Below are 14,655 nucleotides of genomic sequence, written 5' to 3'. Positions count from 1 at the left end.
ACATTGTGCCAGTAAGAGGTTTCAGGATGTCAAAAAGCAAGTATTCTCTAAGAGAAGAAAGGAAAAACAGGGCTCTACACTGCGTAACATACAGAAGAATGAGGCAGGATGCAAGTGCAGGTGCCTGGCATGTGCTTTATTAAGGTGAATCCAACTTTCATAATCATAGTCCATAGCGTACATCAGTACACATGAAGGCAGCAGTAAACTAGCACAATCCATAGATAAAACCGAGGGAAACAGTAAACCAAAGAGCAAACAAGAAAATGAGGCATATTTGTTAAGATCCAAATATGCACAGTATGACATGTATGCAACAAACAAAAACCATAAACAAACTAATTAAGTGCTAAACACAGAAGAGGTGCACACATTAGAGGAACAAACCAATTCAATTCAATTCAATTCATTTTTATTTGTATAGCGCTTTTTACAAAGGTCATTGTCTCAAAGCAGCTTTACACAAACAAAAGTAAAGTGAAGTGTGTGTGTGTGCCGTCTCTGATGAGCAAGCAGGGCGACGGTGGCAAGGAAAAACTCCCTGAGATGGTGATAGGAAGAAACCTTGAGAGGAACCAGGCTCAACAGAGAACCCATCCTCATATGGGTTTACACTGTAGTGTGCGTGTTTGTGAGCACAATGTGTGTTGGTGTAGTCCATGGAAAACAGCTGAAGCGTTTTCGTGGCAGTATGAAGCATTGCCGGTGGACAGGTCCAGAGTGAAGGGGGGGGGGCAGTGACATGACAGGGGCTGAGACAAAACCAAAACCAAAACCAAAACCAAAACACAGGCACTTGACAGCACATGGAGAACTAATAACAAGCACAAACAGCGCTCATGGCCTTAGTGGAAGTCACAGCGCATGCTGCGAGAGGGAATTCTTGACATACTGCCTACTGGTTTTAACCTGGTTCTATGTTTTAACTTATGATGATTAAACCCTTACACGACCTGTTTTATTCCTCTTATACCACCACAACTTGCCAATGCTATTTATTAAGCAAAGATGTCCTATTTATTTCATTACAGCTTTCCCTCTGACTGTTACAAAGCCCTGACACTGGAGACTCCTTCCAAAAATGATTAACAAATGTCTCCTCACAGCCATATCTACAATTACCTGGGATTTTTTAAAAATCTGTTTATGTGGATCATTCTCCAACCTCAGTGTAAGATCTTACTAAAGAAACAATAGCGTATTAGAATGAATGCATTAATAAACCTGTGATTTGCCTTGCAGGTTACATTACTGCTTAGCATCTAAACTTTGGAACACGTACCTTAATCTTAAAAAGTTTACTCTTTAAAGTGAATGTGAATTTAGGTTTAAGAAATTAAATTTATACATGTATGTCTCGCCCATCCGTTTCTTTTGTCCAGGTATTAAATTTGCAATTGAATTATGTGTAAGCAAGTGAGTTGGCAAGCAAACTAGGAGAGATTAGCGGCAACGTATGACTACGTTACTTCTTGTGATCATTCCCATGTCAGTGTGGAAAGGCACAAAGTCTTCTTTGGAATTAAGCAAATTTTAACAAATGTCATTCTTTAGATCACAACATACTACTGTAAAGAAGTAAGAGTCTGTATATTTATATTTTGCTGTGCATTAATGAATGAGCTATGTTGGTGCTACGAGTTTGGTAGACAATGCTAAAAAAATTCATTAACCTTTAAATATTGTAGGTTTTAGAAGTTTGTAGCTGCATTATAATACATGATTTAGCTACATTTTACTGTTCTTACAAGTATTGTTCAGAATAAATTGTTGTCATGCTACCTCCATTTTATTATGATTATGCATGTAAATGATATTTATTCTTTAGGAGAATTGGTGGAATAACTCAGTGACCCACAGACAGCAGCAGGTGGCAGCATTTCACTTTTCACTGCCACACTGTTAGCGTACCATCCGTCACACTGTAATAAAGCATCTGCTTAACTAACCATCAGAATCAGAATCATTCTATATACCATATACATTTACATATACTAGGAATTTTTCTTTTCTCATTTGATCACGTGATACATTTAACACATACAACACACAACACAATTACCATCCTAACATACAAATATTGCAGCTGAAAATGGTAGATTCAGTTGTAAATTATATTATAGCTGAGGTAGAAATTGCAGTTCAGAGGGCATTAAATGGAGTGGTACAATATAATAAATAATAGCAATGATATATAGTAATGACAACAACAACAACAATAATAATAATAATAATAATAATAATAATTGACTGGCAGGTCAGCGCTGTAGGTATCACTGATTGCTGCCTTGCCGGCCTGGTTAATAACAGAAAATGCCAGTGGAAAGAAGCTGTTGGTGAGCAGTTGTGGTTATCAGGGAGCAGAATTGCTTTTCTGATGGTAGTTGTTGGAATAGGTCATTAGCAGGATGGGGATAGGTCATTAGCAGGGTGGGGATAGGTCATAAGCAGGGTGGGAGACGTCACCGATGAATTCCTGCCCGCCTCTTTGTCCTGGCGATGTCCAGGTCATGTTCCTTCTTTAGGATTTTTACCTTGACTTGATTTGTGCAGGTTTTGCATGTCATTAACTTCACAGTGTAAACTGGTAAACTGCTGTAAAACCAGATTCTGTTTGGGGAAGCCAAGCATCTAGGTGCTGCACTGACAAAAATACTGTAATGATGGAATATTATTATGGTCATTGTTTCTTTTGCATTTAGTTACTACAGTTATGTTATGTGTGATTTTAAAACAATTTCCAAAATGCCTCAAGTGACACAGAAAAAGGCATAATGATTCAACCATACAGGTATCTTGCAGTGTGTGAGTGTGTGTGTGTGTGTGTGTGTGTGTGTGTGTGTGTGTGTGTGTGTGTGTGTGTGTGTGTGTGTGTGTGTGTGTTTATCTCCACTAGAGGGCAGCACTTCATTTAATGTTTTGTACCTCAGACTCACAACAGCAGTGTCAGTGAATCTAGGAATCATGTTTGCATTGCTGATGTGTATGTTGTATAATGACAATAACATGTCTAGGCACGACTCCTCTATTCATTCATTCATATGGTTTAAATGAAAAGCCAAGCCTCAAAGAAGAGATCTTGATACAGATATATCCAGCAGGTATTTCATGATGGAAACATAGCAAGGTTAAGGAACATATGAGTTTTTTTTTTTTTAATTTTATATTAGATATTAATTTGAAAGGAAAAAAAAGCAAAACAGAAGACTAAGGTTTAAGCATGCTCTTGCTCTGTGGGTTCATCTGTCCATTTATTAATTAAATACAGGATGTTTCAAAAACAAATTCTCATTTTTAGGAACTGACCTGTTCAACACAAACACATTGTGGAGAGAATTAACCCCTTAAACTCCTGCCATATTATTCAGATATTCTTCCTAAAACAGGGTATTCTTTAACTCTATGAATTATTCAGTAACTACATTCAATTTATTTGGGTATTTATTTAACATGTTTAGTTATAAGACTGAGGAGCATTAATTTGGACCTGCAGAAATGTGCATGGGCAAGTAAATAAGTAGGTAAGCAAGTAAGGTAGTAAGTAAATAAAGCAACACATGAGGTTGCATTTCATTGTTTTCCTTAAGAGGAACTTAAGAGACTGACAGGAACTCCAAACAGTGTAAAGAATAGAGGCAATGTTTTTTTTTTTAATTATTTATCAATTTATAGCTCAACATAGAATATTCTTCTGTTGTAGGGGATTTTTCTACTTTTGGTTCATTGGCTTTTGGCTTTCATTTTGAACTCTGCCTTGAAATACTGACCCAGGTTTCCTTTCCTCTCATTTGTGCATCTCATTCTCCTGCACAGAAACACAGACAACAACAACGCTATGCTGCAGTCTGTCCCAGTTATAGAAAAAGTCATGCTGGTAAGAACCCACTCGTCACCTATCTAGAAGGAATCAATCATCAGAGCTGCCTTTGTAAACCTGCCTTGCATAAAGGGCGGCACGTTGTGGGTGGCTGCAGGGACTCTGTCAGAGCAGGTAGGAAGCTTTTTAAAAAGGCAAGCCTTAGCAGATGAACTGTGTTAGGAAAAACATCAAAGAGGAGAAGGGTGTTGTACACAGACTACATCATCAGACAGCCACCTCTGACAAAGTCCACTTCAGCGGTGTGTCACACAGCCTGGGTAGCTTACAGCTGGATCCAAAACAGCACTTTTTTGGAAGAAGAAATGGGTGAACAGACTGCGTTATCAGACTGGTAGAGTAGTTTATTTTTTATTGATTTTTTTTACATTTTCTGTAAAAGAGCTAGGTTACATATGCACTTTGCTGTTTTTGGTTTTGGTCAGGTTCAGAAAGCTCTTAAATATTATTTTTTTAAAACTACCCTCTTAGATAAACTGATGCAGCTGAATTACTACACTATACAAAATTACATTATAGTTAAAGAAAAGTGGCATTAAATTGAGAGGTGTTAGAAGAGGTATTAAATTCCTTTAGGATACTTTAGTTAAAATGCAGAGATCCTGGCAGATGATTACTCAGTTACTGAAATAGCCGTGAAAGTATAAAAAAAAATCAAAATGTATGACAGCATATCTCACACTGACTTGATTTAAGTAGGCAATTAACTAATTTAATCCATTTTTTCCCAGCTATTTATGCATTTAACCTCTTAGACATCCATGTGGCACAAACTGTATGACTGTATGTCTTGGAAACAGTTATGATGTTTCATTTTCTGTGAGGATGATAAATATGCTAAAAGAAAATATTGATAATACACCCTTTACACAAAACATAGCAGTTTTCAGCTACATGCACTTTTCTAGATACACAGATACTGACTATAGCCCATTTCCTGCAATGCAGTTTATCATTACCATCAGTGAAAAGGGACCACTTACTGTATTTTCATAACATTCTTTTTTCATGTGCACGTGACACCATATTCACCACCTAAATAGATAGATAAAATGTCCAAAGAATATGAAGACAAGTTTTTAGTAAAAAAAAAAAAAAAAATCAGCAAAGAAGATATCTGTCACATGTCTTGTGGCTGTTATAAATAAAAAAAAATGAAGCAAAAACATACTGTATACTGCATGTACATACGTGTCATAAAATATTTAATTTGTTGGTCACACACTGACTTCTGACTGGTTTAGAGCTTAGACTGTCAACTTATTTACAGTTCCAATCTAAAAACACTGTTACACTTAGTTTCTAAATACTAAAACAATAAAATCTTTCCATTATAATAGTGTATATAGTATGTGAGCAAAGCATATATGTTCCTGCAGTGTGCATTATTCAGTAAACTCAGACTCATCTCAGCATGACACTGGTGCTCTTCCAGCAATTCCTGACTGAAAGTCATTATCTAGTTTATTCTGTTTCCCCATGCAGATATGAGCAAATATGATTACTGTAATAGGTGTAAACCTTTTATTTTCACTCAAGCAAATGTGTTCCAAAGCTATCATATTGCATAGCTGATGCATTTCTCTGTATTAATCCATTTTATAAGTTGGATATTTTATAAGTTGGATATTTTATAAGATGATTTACTTTGCTTTTCTGATTTGGAGAATACTATATCCTGCAGCAAACAAACACGCAAATGAAAATAGACCAATATATGGCCAAAAGTATGCGGACACCTGAGTATTGAACATCCCATTTCAAAACCATGGGAATTAATATTGAGTTATTTCCCCCTTTGCTGTTATAATAACCTCTACTCTTCAGGGAAGGATTGCCACTAGATTTTGGAGCGTGGCCGTGGGGATTTGTGCCCATTCAGTCACAAGAGCATTAGCGAGGTCAGGCACTGACATTGGGCGAGGAGGCCTGGGGTGCGGTCAGCCCTCCAGTTCATCCTAAACTTTTAAAGTGTTCAGCGGGTTTGAGGTCAGGGCTCTGTGCAGGACACTTGAGTTCCAGTTAAAATTCCAGTTCTAGCAAAGTTACATTGAAACCGTTACTACACTTACACTTACAGTCTGTGCGTTGGCATGGCATGACAACACGCAATGTTCTACCCACCTGTGGCTTCTTTGGGAAATATTTTCATTGATGGAGCAAAAATAAACAAAATATTTGGCCATATTGTTTCCGAAATATCAGTTACTCAATATTAATTTCTGGTTTATAGAGCTGTTGGTAAAAGCTATATCACACTCTCAATCATACTGTTGTGCTGAATATCAGCATGATTGTGATTACCTGTGGTACAGTACAACAACACTCCTGCTTGTGAGATATTGCTTAAATGTAGTTTCTGCACTGCTCATGATCAAACTGCAGCCCTCAGGTCAAATATCAAATATAGTGCATGCTTTTTGGCCTAACTGGTGATATCTATTTCCACAATTATGCCAAAATGCAATATAGGCTGTATTTGCTAAAATTCTAAATTGTTTTATATACAGGCTAATCACTTGGAACAATTTTCAAAAATTTCCCAGCAGTTATTTGAGGGTATTTTAAATAGGATATTAACTCTGCAATTTTTCTGGTGAGCTTGGTGAGCTATTTTAGGAATGTAACCAAATATGAGCACATTATTCAGAATGAGCAGATGATGTGTTCCAACCAAATAAATATGCAGATTTTATTTTAGAAAGCTTTCCCACACAGGGTATCTGGTAATCAAGACCAGAGGTGTGAGTCATGTGAAAAAAAGTCATAAAGCAGGAGATTTGTACTTTGATGCAGCAGAGTGGTAAGATATGAAAACTTGTAGCCGTGAACAGTCAGATATGTAGCTTGTGGGACAAGGAAGGACTGTAATCATTAACTTAACTGCAATTCAGTGCATTTACAGCATTCATTAATTCATCTATTTTATATTTTGGGAAATAGAACCAACTAAATTTGTAAGAAAATATCATGAGGAGGTATAAACAAAAGTAATAACTGTGTGAGTGGGATTAAACAACACTCCTCTCGGGTGATGTAGCAGAGGGACTGTCAGAGCCAGAGTTTCCAGACCATGCAGACAATGCTGACAGATTTGCTTTTTAAAGTTTCTTGAGGCATAGTTGTAGGGTTTAAATAAAAAATTTAAAAAAAAAACCCTTCAGGTTTAGGCCACGGCCACGCCCATGCCTGAATAGAGACATAGATACAGATATGTGAAGCAATAATTCAGTTTAACGCTACCTTATTCCACACTAAAGAAGCATCTAATACTAAATTACATTAAATTGCATAGTAACAGTTTTACTCCATCTCCTTTTTTTCCAGGACGTCTGCAACAACTGATGAATATGACTATAGTGGAGACCCAGAACTTGATGGATTGTGTGAATTTAAAAGCAACTATAAGCATGAGGTGACATACCAAATTTACTCTTTCATTTGCGCACTCGGACTACTGGGCAATATTCTAGTCCTTGTCACATATGCATTTTATAAAAAAGCCAAGACCATGACAGATATCTATCTAGTAAACGTGGCCGTGGCAGATCTCCTGTTTGTTCTTGCCTTGCCTCTGATCATATATAATGAGCAGTATAACTGGAGCATGGGTGTCTGGGCTTGTAAGGTACTACGAGGAAGCTACAGCATGAACCTGTACTGCAGTCTGCTCTTGTTAGCCTGCATCAGTGGAGACCGCTATATTTCCATTGTTAAAGCAAGGCGTTCATTTGGAATTCGCTCCAGAGCCCAGATATACAGTCGTCTCATCTGCACAATATTATGGCTATTTGCATTCATATTGTCCATGCCAACATTCATATACTCCGATCTAGGAAAGGAGTACGTTAATGGAACGGAAGAAACTGAGTGTACGTTGTCATTTGCGACAAATGGCACAGCACAACTGATGAAAATCCTCCTGCCTAGCATACAGGTGTCTGTGGGCTTCTTCATACCTCTGCTGGTGATGGGCTTCTGCTACTGCAGTGTCATTTTCACTCTACTCAGAGCACAAAATTACCAAAGGCACAAGGCACTGCGTGTGGTTCTGGCCGTAGTTCTGGTGTTCATCCTCTGTCATTTGCCCTATAACGTCACGCTCCTGATCCACACTGCTCGGCTGTTCAAAGAGAGAGATTGCAGTGCAGAACAGGACATCCACTTGGCTTTGTCTGTGACCAGAAGTGTGGCGTATCTCCACTGCTGCCTCAATCCCATCCTTTACGCCTTCATCGGAGTCAAGTTCAGGAACCATTTCTGCCAGATCGTTGAGGATTTGTGGTGCTTTGGGAAGAAATACTTCTCCTCCAGACCATCCTCTCAGCAAACTTCTGAACTGTACATTGCTGCACACAAGTCCATCGTTGCAGTAAATCATGAAAATCCCTCCTCATTTACAATGTGAGGTGCAGCAGGGAACAGAACATCGAGCCTTTTCTCGTTTGTGCAAATAAACCTGCAGATTTGGTGCTTAAAACCGTACTGAATTTGCCAGTAGTAAGTCTGAACCATGATGGACATTGCGCTCAGTGGGATTCCTGGTCTGGATATTTTACCTGTTTTGAATGAGTTTCTCTTTTGCTTTTAAGTGTGATTTTATCTTTTAGTAAAGGACAGGACACTTGTTTTAGGAGGGCTTTTTTTTCCTGTTAAAAATTTTTTTTCCTCAGTTACTTCATTTTACTTCAAGGAGAAGACATCATACTGAAATCATAAAGCTTTTAGACATACTTGTATATGTGTGGTAGCCTGGGAAAACCCTCCACATGGTGAAATTTTGACATTTTCTTCTATGTGTAGTTCTGAAAACTGCATACTTTCCACAACTGAGATCTCAATCAGAAGTAAGATTCAAGGATTTTAAAGTCTGGTCACTCCCAAATTTAAAAAAAAGGGAGAAAATTGCATTTTGACTGTAGCACAGAAGCATCACAGACTATTTAAGTCAGTATCTGAGTACAAATCAGTATCAGATTAGGCTTGTGTCCATTTTGCTATGATTACACACCAACTTAATCACAGGTTTTAGACATTTTTAGACAGACCTTTTTACGACCATGTGCGTTATCCTGGCTCCTTACCCAGCATGATTTCTGCGTGAAGACAGTCGAGGCGAGATTAAAATACGGAGGGAAACATAAAAACACTTCCTTGTCAGAGTGCACAAGCAGTCTTTGTAAACATCAAAAAAGGAAATGAAAACATGAAATACGTTTATGGTTTCTTAAAGCTGTGGTGTCAAAGGAAGTTATAGACAGGAAAAAAAAAACCCAACATTTTAGCCCAAACATGATTTTCTGCTTTCTTCGGCTGTTTTAGCCACAGTGACATATATTTGATGGAAAAAATCTGATGGGTTTTCCTAGACCACTACACATATTAATTAAAACAATCTCAGATTTTGCTGTAGCACTATCACTATTATGGACTCAGTGTGCACATACTTTGTACAACTTTTTTTCCTAATAAAACTGAACTGCAGTGTCAGTTGATGCAGGTGAATTATTCAGAATTTTATTTGCATTGCACTGACATATGCTGTAAATGGTTCTTTCTTTAAACAAGTCAGGAAACAGCCACAGCACTCTCCAAATGTTAATCCAAACAACATTTGCATTTACCTCATCTTTTACATTTACATTCACACTCAGTATTTTGGTACACATCACTAATTACACACTTCTAAACACTGTTATGGCACTTGACTTGAAATGTGGATGTGTATACACACACTTAGGCTCCATGGTCTGTGGATCTGTTTGTCCTAAAGTTCCTTGTTTTAAATGTATTTATTCTGAATTATATCTTTGAATCAACTAAATAATCATGGCTCACTTGCTTATTTGAAAGTGAAACTTTATTACACTGTAGAATACAATATAACTGACCTTGTCAAACACCTGACACTATTCTAATAAGAGAATTATTATACTGTATTACAGGGTGAACTTCAGCCTATTCAACAATAACATCTGAAGATATCATGTGATATTCAAGGAAGAGCTGCTGCTTTTAAAAAAATTTGTTAATATATTTATTTTTGCTGTGGCACCAGTGCATGATAAGTATACGAAAGAGCAAAACCCCTAACTGAATATTCAGACTACTGTACAGTTCTGTCTACAGAGGATTTGCGTACGGAGGGAAACATAAAACACTTCCTTGTCAGTTAGCAGTGTGTACAAGCCGTCTTTGTAAACATCATGAATATATTCACAGAGACAGAGAAGTCATTAACACACACATGAATTCATGACATTACATTTACATTTATGGCATTTGGCAGACACCCTTATCCAGAGCGACTTACAAAAGTGCTTTGAAGTCTCTATCAATAAATACATTCTGATACTGGCCTGCTGGGTCACAAACTAGGAATACCATCAGTCCAACTCTGTTGAAGAGGTAATATACTAACAAGCGCTCAGACAATACAGTTTTTTTTTTTTTTTTTTTTGTGCTAATTTATGCATCATGCTCAGGTATCAGTCCACAGAAACTAGTGAACCAACGTCCTATAGACAATAACTATAGCAGATCCTTAGAAGTAAATGTTTGGATTAACACACAGTTGGGACCACACATGTTCACAGCACATGTTCAAATCCAGTCTGTGAAGATAAATTTACTGTAAATGAACTGGATGTTGCAAGCACATCATTTAACAATTTCTTTATTACATTTATTAATATGTATGTAAAGTTATGCTAGAAGACATTTATACATAGATTTCTTCACAATCTCCTATGTGCATGTTCCAGAGAAATAACTTAAAACATTAAGACAACAATTATTGTTATTTAACTACTTCAAAAATCAGATTATTTCACAATGTGTGAATCTATTGAAGATGTAATGCTTGAAACATCCTCTTCCATGAGTCATCCATTATAGACACATTCACTCAGCCCACACATTGACTCCTATCAAATATTTCAAGTCACATGCTTAACAGAAAGTTGCTGAACTTCCGCTGAACTTGCTGCAGATCACTGGAATAAGAAACTAAGGTTCTCTCATTTCTTTGTCTTTATTTTCAATTATATTTCATATTTATTGATGAGGTCACTTTTTTAAACCACATTTTGTGTATTTGCTAATTTTATACTAAAAAAAAACCTGTTTATTTTACCTCTGTTAATCATTGAAGAGCAAAATGCAGCCATGGTCTATAGTGAAACCTTGTAATGACCCTTAAATATGTCAAACAAGGACAGGGTTTGAACGCAAGTGCAGGGTTTAGTGAACGAGGCAGAAAAAAATCAAAGTCAGTGTCGATAGACATGGAAAGTATCAGGCGCTGATCAGCAGACCAATTAAACTAGGCTCAGAACTTAATAAATGGACAAGACTAATACTGGAACAGTGTGTATACAAATAAAAGGTGGAAATACATCCTGGATGGGACACCAGTCCATGGTCCAGGGCACTGTGCACACACTCTTTGCACACACATTCATTCAAATCTAAGGGACAATTTATTGTAGCTACCTGCATGTTTTTTGGGAGGTGGGAAGAAACCAGTGAACCTGGAGCTCAGGATCAAACCCGGGAGCTGTGAGATCGCAACTCTAGACTAGGCTCGTGACCTAGATTTTTGTTGGGCAGAACAAGATTAATAACAACACAGCCTCAAACAAGATTAAGTCGAGAGGCTATAACACTTGCCATAGGGCACTGTCTAGTGGAGTAACCATGTAATATGCAGTTGAGAATATCCAGCCTTCAGTCTAGCAGCTCTTTTTGAGTGGTTTTAGATGTTCCTTTCTTGTTACCATGTCACCACATGCGAGGCAGACAGAGAAAAGGTAATATCATTAATAAGATCTGCCAGATTTCAGCAAAATTTCCAGCCTAACTACTTCTCAAATGCCACAAAAAAGACCTGAAACTACACTGAGAAACTAGGCACTGGAAAAACAATGAGAGACACAATGAGAGACACATTTTCCTTCTTTTTCTGAGCCTTTATGTGGGTAACAAGGTCACCATAGTGCACGCACATTTCTGATGTACAGACATTATCCACTCCATAATCTCCTTTTACGATCTCTTCCAATCTCCGCAATATCTTACAATAGAAATGGTTCTGCACATTATAGACAAACTGTATGCACTTTTGTTTTTAGGAAATTTATTAAATTTACTTCTCATTATTTGCTATAAAACATGATCTTAGTGGCTGTGGAATATTTTTTAAACTATAATTTGCTGTTAAACCGTGATCCTGGTAACCCTATCATTAACTGTTCTGTCTGCTGCTCCTCTGCTGAACACGGAGCAGCTTGATACCTGCCTGAATGGGCCTCTGTTAGAGCGTGTTGCTATTCCCATTTTTGAATACTATGTACAATAATAAGTCTATGGAGCTAAATGGGCCAGTGAGTGCACTGCCATATGATTGTGCAAAACCAAGAAAAGCAAGCAGATTAATGGAATATCTGCTCATGTCTATTAAATAGCAATTTTTTTGGAAAAAGTTGCTATTTAATCCTGAAGATAAAAATGGCTGATGTATATGGTGGAGCTCTGCCTCACCCATGCCTATGGACGAGAAACCACTGGTAATGAAGGAATTTATACTGTAATAGAAGCTATTAAAGGTTGAAGAAGTTCATATACCCCAATTTTGTTGTGTCCTGGTTTATGATGGTGTCATGCTAAAAAGCTCAAGCTGCAGTTTTGAGCTGCTGAGTAGGTTAACCAGGTCAGGTTCAAAGGCACATGAGAGATGGAACAGCAGATAGCTGTTATCTGTGCTGAATCTCAGTATATAGGCGTTAGTTTGAAAGCAACACTGAGTGAAACGTAATCTAGGATAACCACATAAAATGCCATGTACTATTTTCAAACAGTACTTTCCACAGTTTCTGTACAATGATTATGTGAACTAAAGCCCTGGCTTTTCTTTGGGGAAAAAAAAAACAACAACAACCCAAAAAAACACCCACGCTGGGCATTTCTAAATTTTTCTAAAAACACAATAATGATTATTTGCTGCATTTCTTATATTTTTGAGAGATAGTATTGCAGTCCATATTGTTTGTGAGATGGTTGTCTTTTTATACCCTCTTTTTTAATACCCTATTTGTTTTTATTCAATAAGTGAAAAAAAAATGAAGTAAACAGGGATATCAGTAACCTCATCTGGGGTCTGGATAATGCAGTGATTATAGAGATATAAAAACACAACATTCTGTCACTAATGTTCTGTGTCTCTGATGTCTTATTTTTAATAAGTGGTGTTTACCCCAACTGGAGATTGTGAGAAGTCATAATTTTCAAGCAGCAGGTACATTTTGAAGAGAAATCGTAGGATAATAGATGTAGTCTCTGTGCATGAGACTATATGATAAACATTAGGTAAAGAATTAGGCTTGTTCTCAGGCCTCCATTACCTTGGCTTTTTGCAAGTAAACACAAAAGAAATAGTTAATAAACATTTGCAGTGATAATATTACTATTGTTTTCCAGGAAAAGGTGTTTAAGTTATTTTTGTTCAACCTGTAATTTATTATAAATTCCAATTTTCTGCTTGCCTTGACAAAGCTTGATACTATTTGTCAGGACAGGGGAATATGCATCTCATGGCATCTACTGCATTAGTCTGTAGTGGCAGGGTTGCCAGGTCTGGGCAAGAAAAGCAGGGAATCAGAAGACAAAAAACAATACTAAGAATGAGCCCGATACCACAAATCCACCTTCCCAAATTCTATACACTGCTATCCACTGCCAAAAGTATTTCCAAAAGTATTTATAATGTAGCATCAAAAGAAATGTTTGTTATTATAATGCTAGACTAAAGAATCAATGTGAAACAAGTAGAACAATTCACTGACACACTAAACACATTGATGCAGTAAAGAATCATATGCATTTACTGTAATGATGATGCCTTATGGTGTACATAAGTGAAGATGGCAAGCTGCCACGGTTGGGCTATTGAGCAAGACTCTTAACTCTCACTTTCTTAGCTCAGATGTTAGTCGCTGTGGATAAAAGCGTCAGTGTTAATGTTATTTCTCTTCACAAAATGGTGACTGCCCTTTTCTCTGTCAATTCATGTTCTTACAGGACTGTGTCTATGACAGTTCACCACTAGAGGCCACTAGAAATCGAAACCTGGTGCTCACACTGCAATCTTGATCATGATTAGCTCATCACAGCAAAGTACTCTCTGTGAGAGTGTATTGTGGTGACTGACTAGTTCAGCTTTTGGCTGTGAAAAGGTATGAATGGAAAACCTGCTTGGAAAATTCTTGCCATCAGTTTAGAAGGTGGCTTGTAATCAAGTGTTTAGTGTGGAAAATTAAAGTAAATCAGAAAGGATTTCCAAAGTGCGTCACTGTTGACTTTTCTCCTACACTGCAAACTCTGCTCTATGAGATAATCTTTGCATTTGGAAGACACTTTTTATTAGGTTTTTTATGTGGACACCTGACCACCATGTGTGGTTCTTCCCCAAACTGTTGCCACAAAGTTGTAAGCACACAGTTGTATAGTATGTCTTTGTATGTTGTAGCATTGAGATTTTCTTTCACTGGAACTAAGGGGCCCAAACCTGTTCATCATCCTGTGCACAAACCGAGGGCCATAGAGACATCGTTTGCCAAGGTTGCTGTGGAGGAACTCGAGTGGCCCGAGCCCTGTCCGCAACCCCACTGAACACTTGTGGGATGAACAGGAACACTGAGTGCACACCAGGACTTGACACTTGACATCAGAGTCCAACCTCACTAATGCTCTTGTGGCTGAATGGAAAAATCCCCACAGTT

At 37.5% G+C, this 14,655-nt stretch overlaps 1 protein-coding gene across 1 annotated transcript; it reads left to right on the top strand.

Annotated features, from left to right (window-relative positions):
- The first annotated feature begins 3,798 nt into the window (after positions 1 to 3,798).
- On the top strand, positions 3,799 to 9,632 carry ccr6b (chemokine (C-C motif) receptor 6b). The gene is made up of 2 exons (XM_026934227.3): positions 3,799 to 4,211; positions 7,205 to 9,632. The coding sequence occupies exons 1-2, from the start codon at positions 4,183 to 4,185 to the stop codon at positions 8,283 to 8,285; spliced, it is 1,110 nt and encodes a 369-aa protein (XP_026790028.1). The 5' UTR covers positions 3,799 to 4,182; the 3' UTR covers positions 8,286 to 9,632.
- Positions 9,633 to 14,655: the final 5,023 nt, after the last annotated feature.

Source organism: Pangasianodon hypophthalmus, chromosome 10 (genome assembly GCF_027358585.1).
Source record: "Pangasianodon hypophthalmus isolate fPanHyp1 chromosome 10, fPanHyp1.pri, whole genome shotgun sequence".
Lineage (NCBI taxonomy): Eukaryota > Metazoa > Chordata > Actinopteri > Siluriformes > Pangasiidae > Pangasianodon > Pangasianodon hypophthalmus.
Note: the sequence above shows the minus strand (reverse complement) of the source record. Positions and strands in the feature narration are given on the sequence as shown.

What these genes read in the sequence shown, in the direction of transcription:
- ccr6b (XM_026934227.3), top strand. Translation starts at nt 4,183, where the DNA reads ATGGGTGAACAGACTGCGTTATCAGACTG. An exon ending in CAGACTGCGTTATCAGACTG is followed by an intron (nt 4,212 to 7,204) that starts GTAGAGTAGTTT and finishes CTTTTTTTCCAG; the next exon opens with GACGTCTGCAACAACTGATG.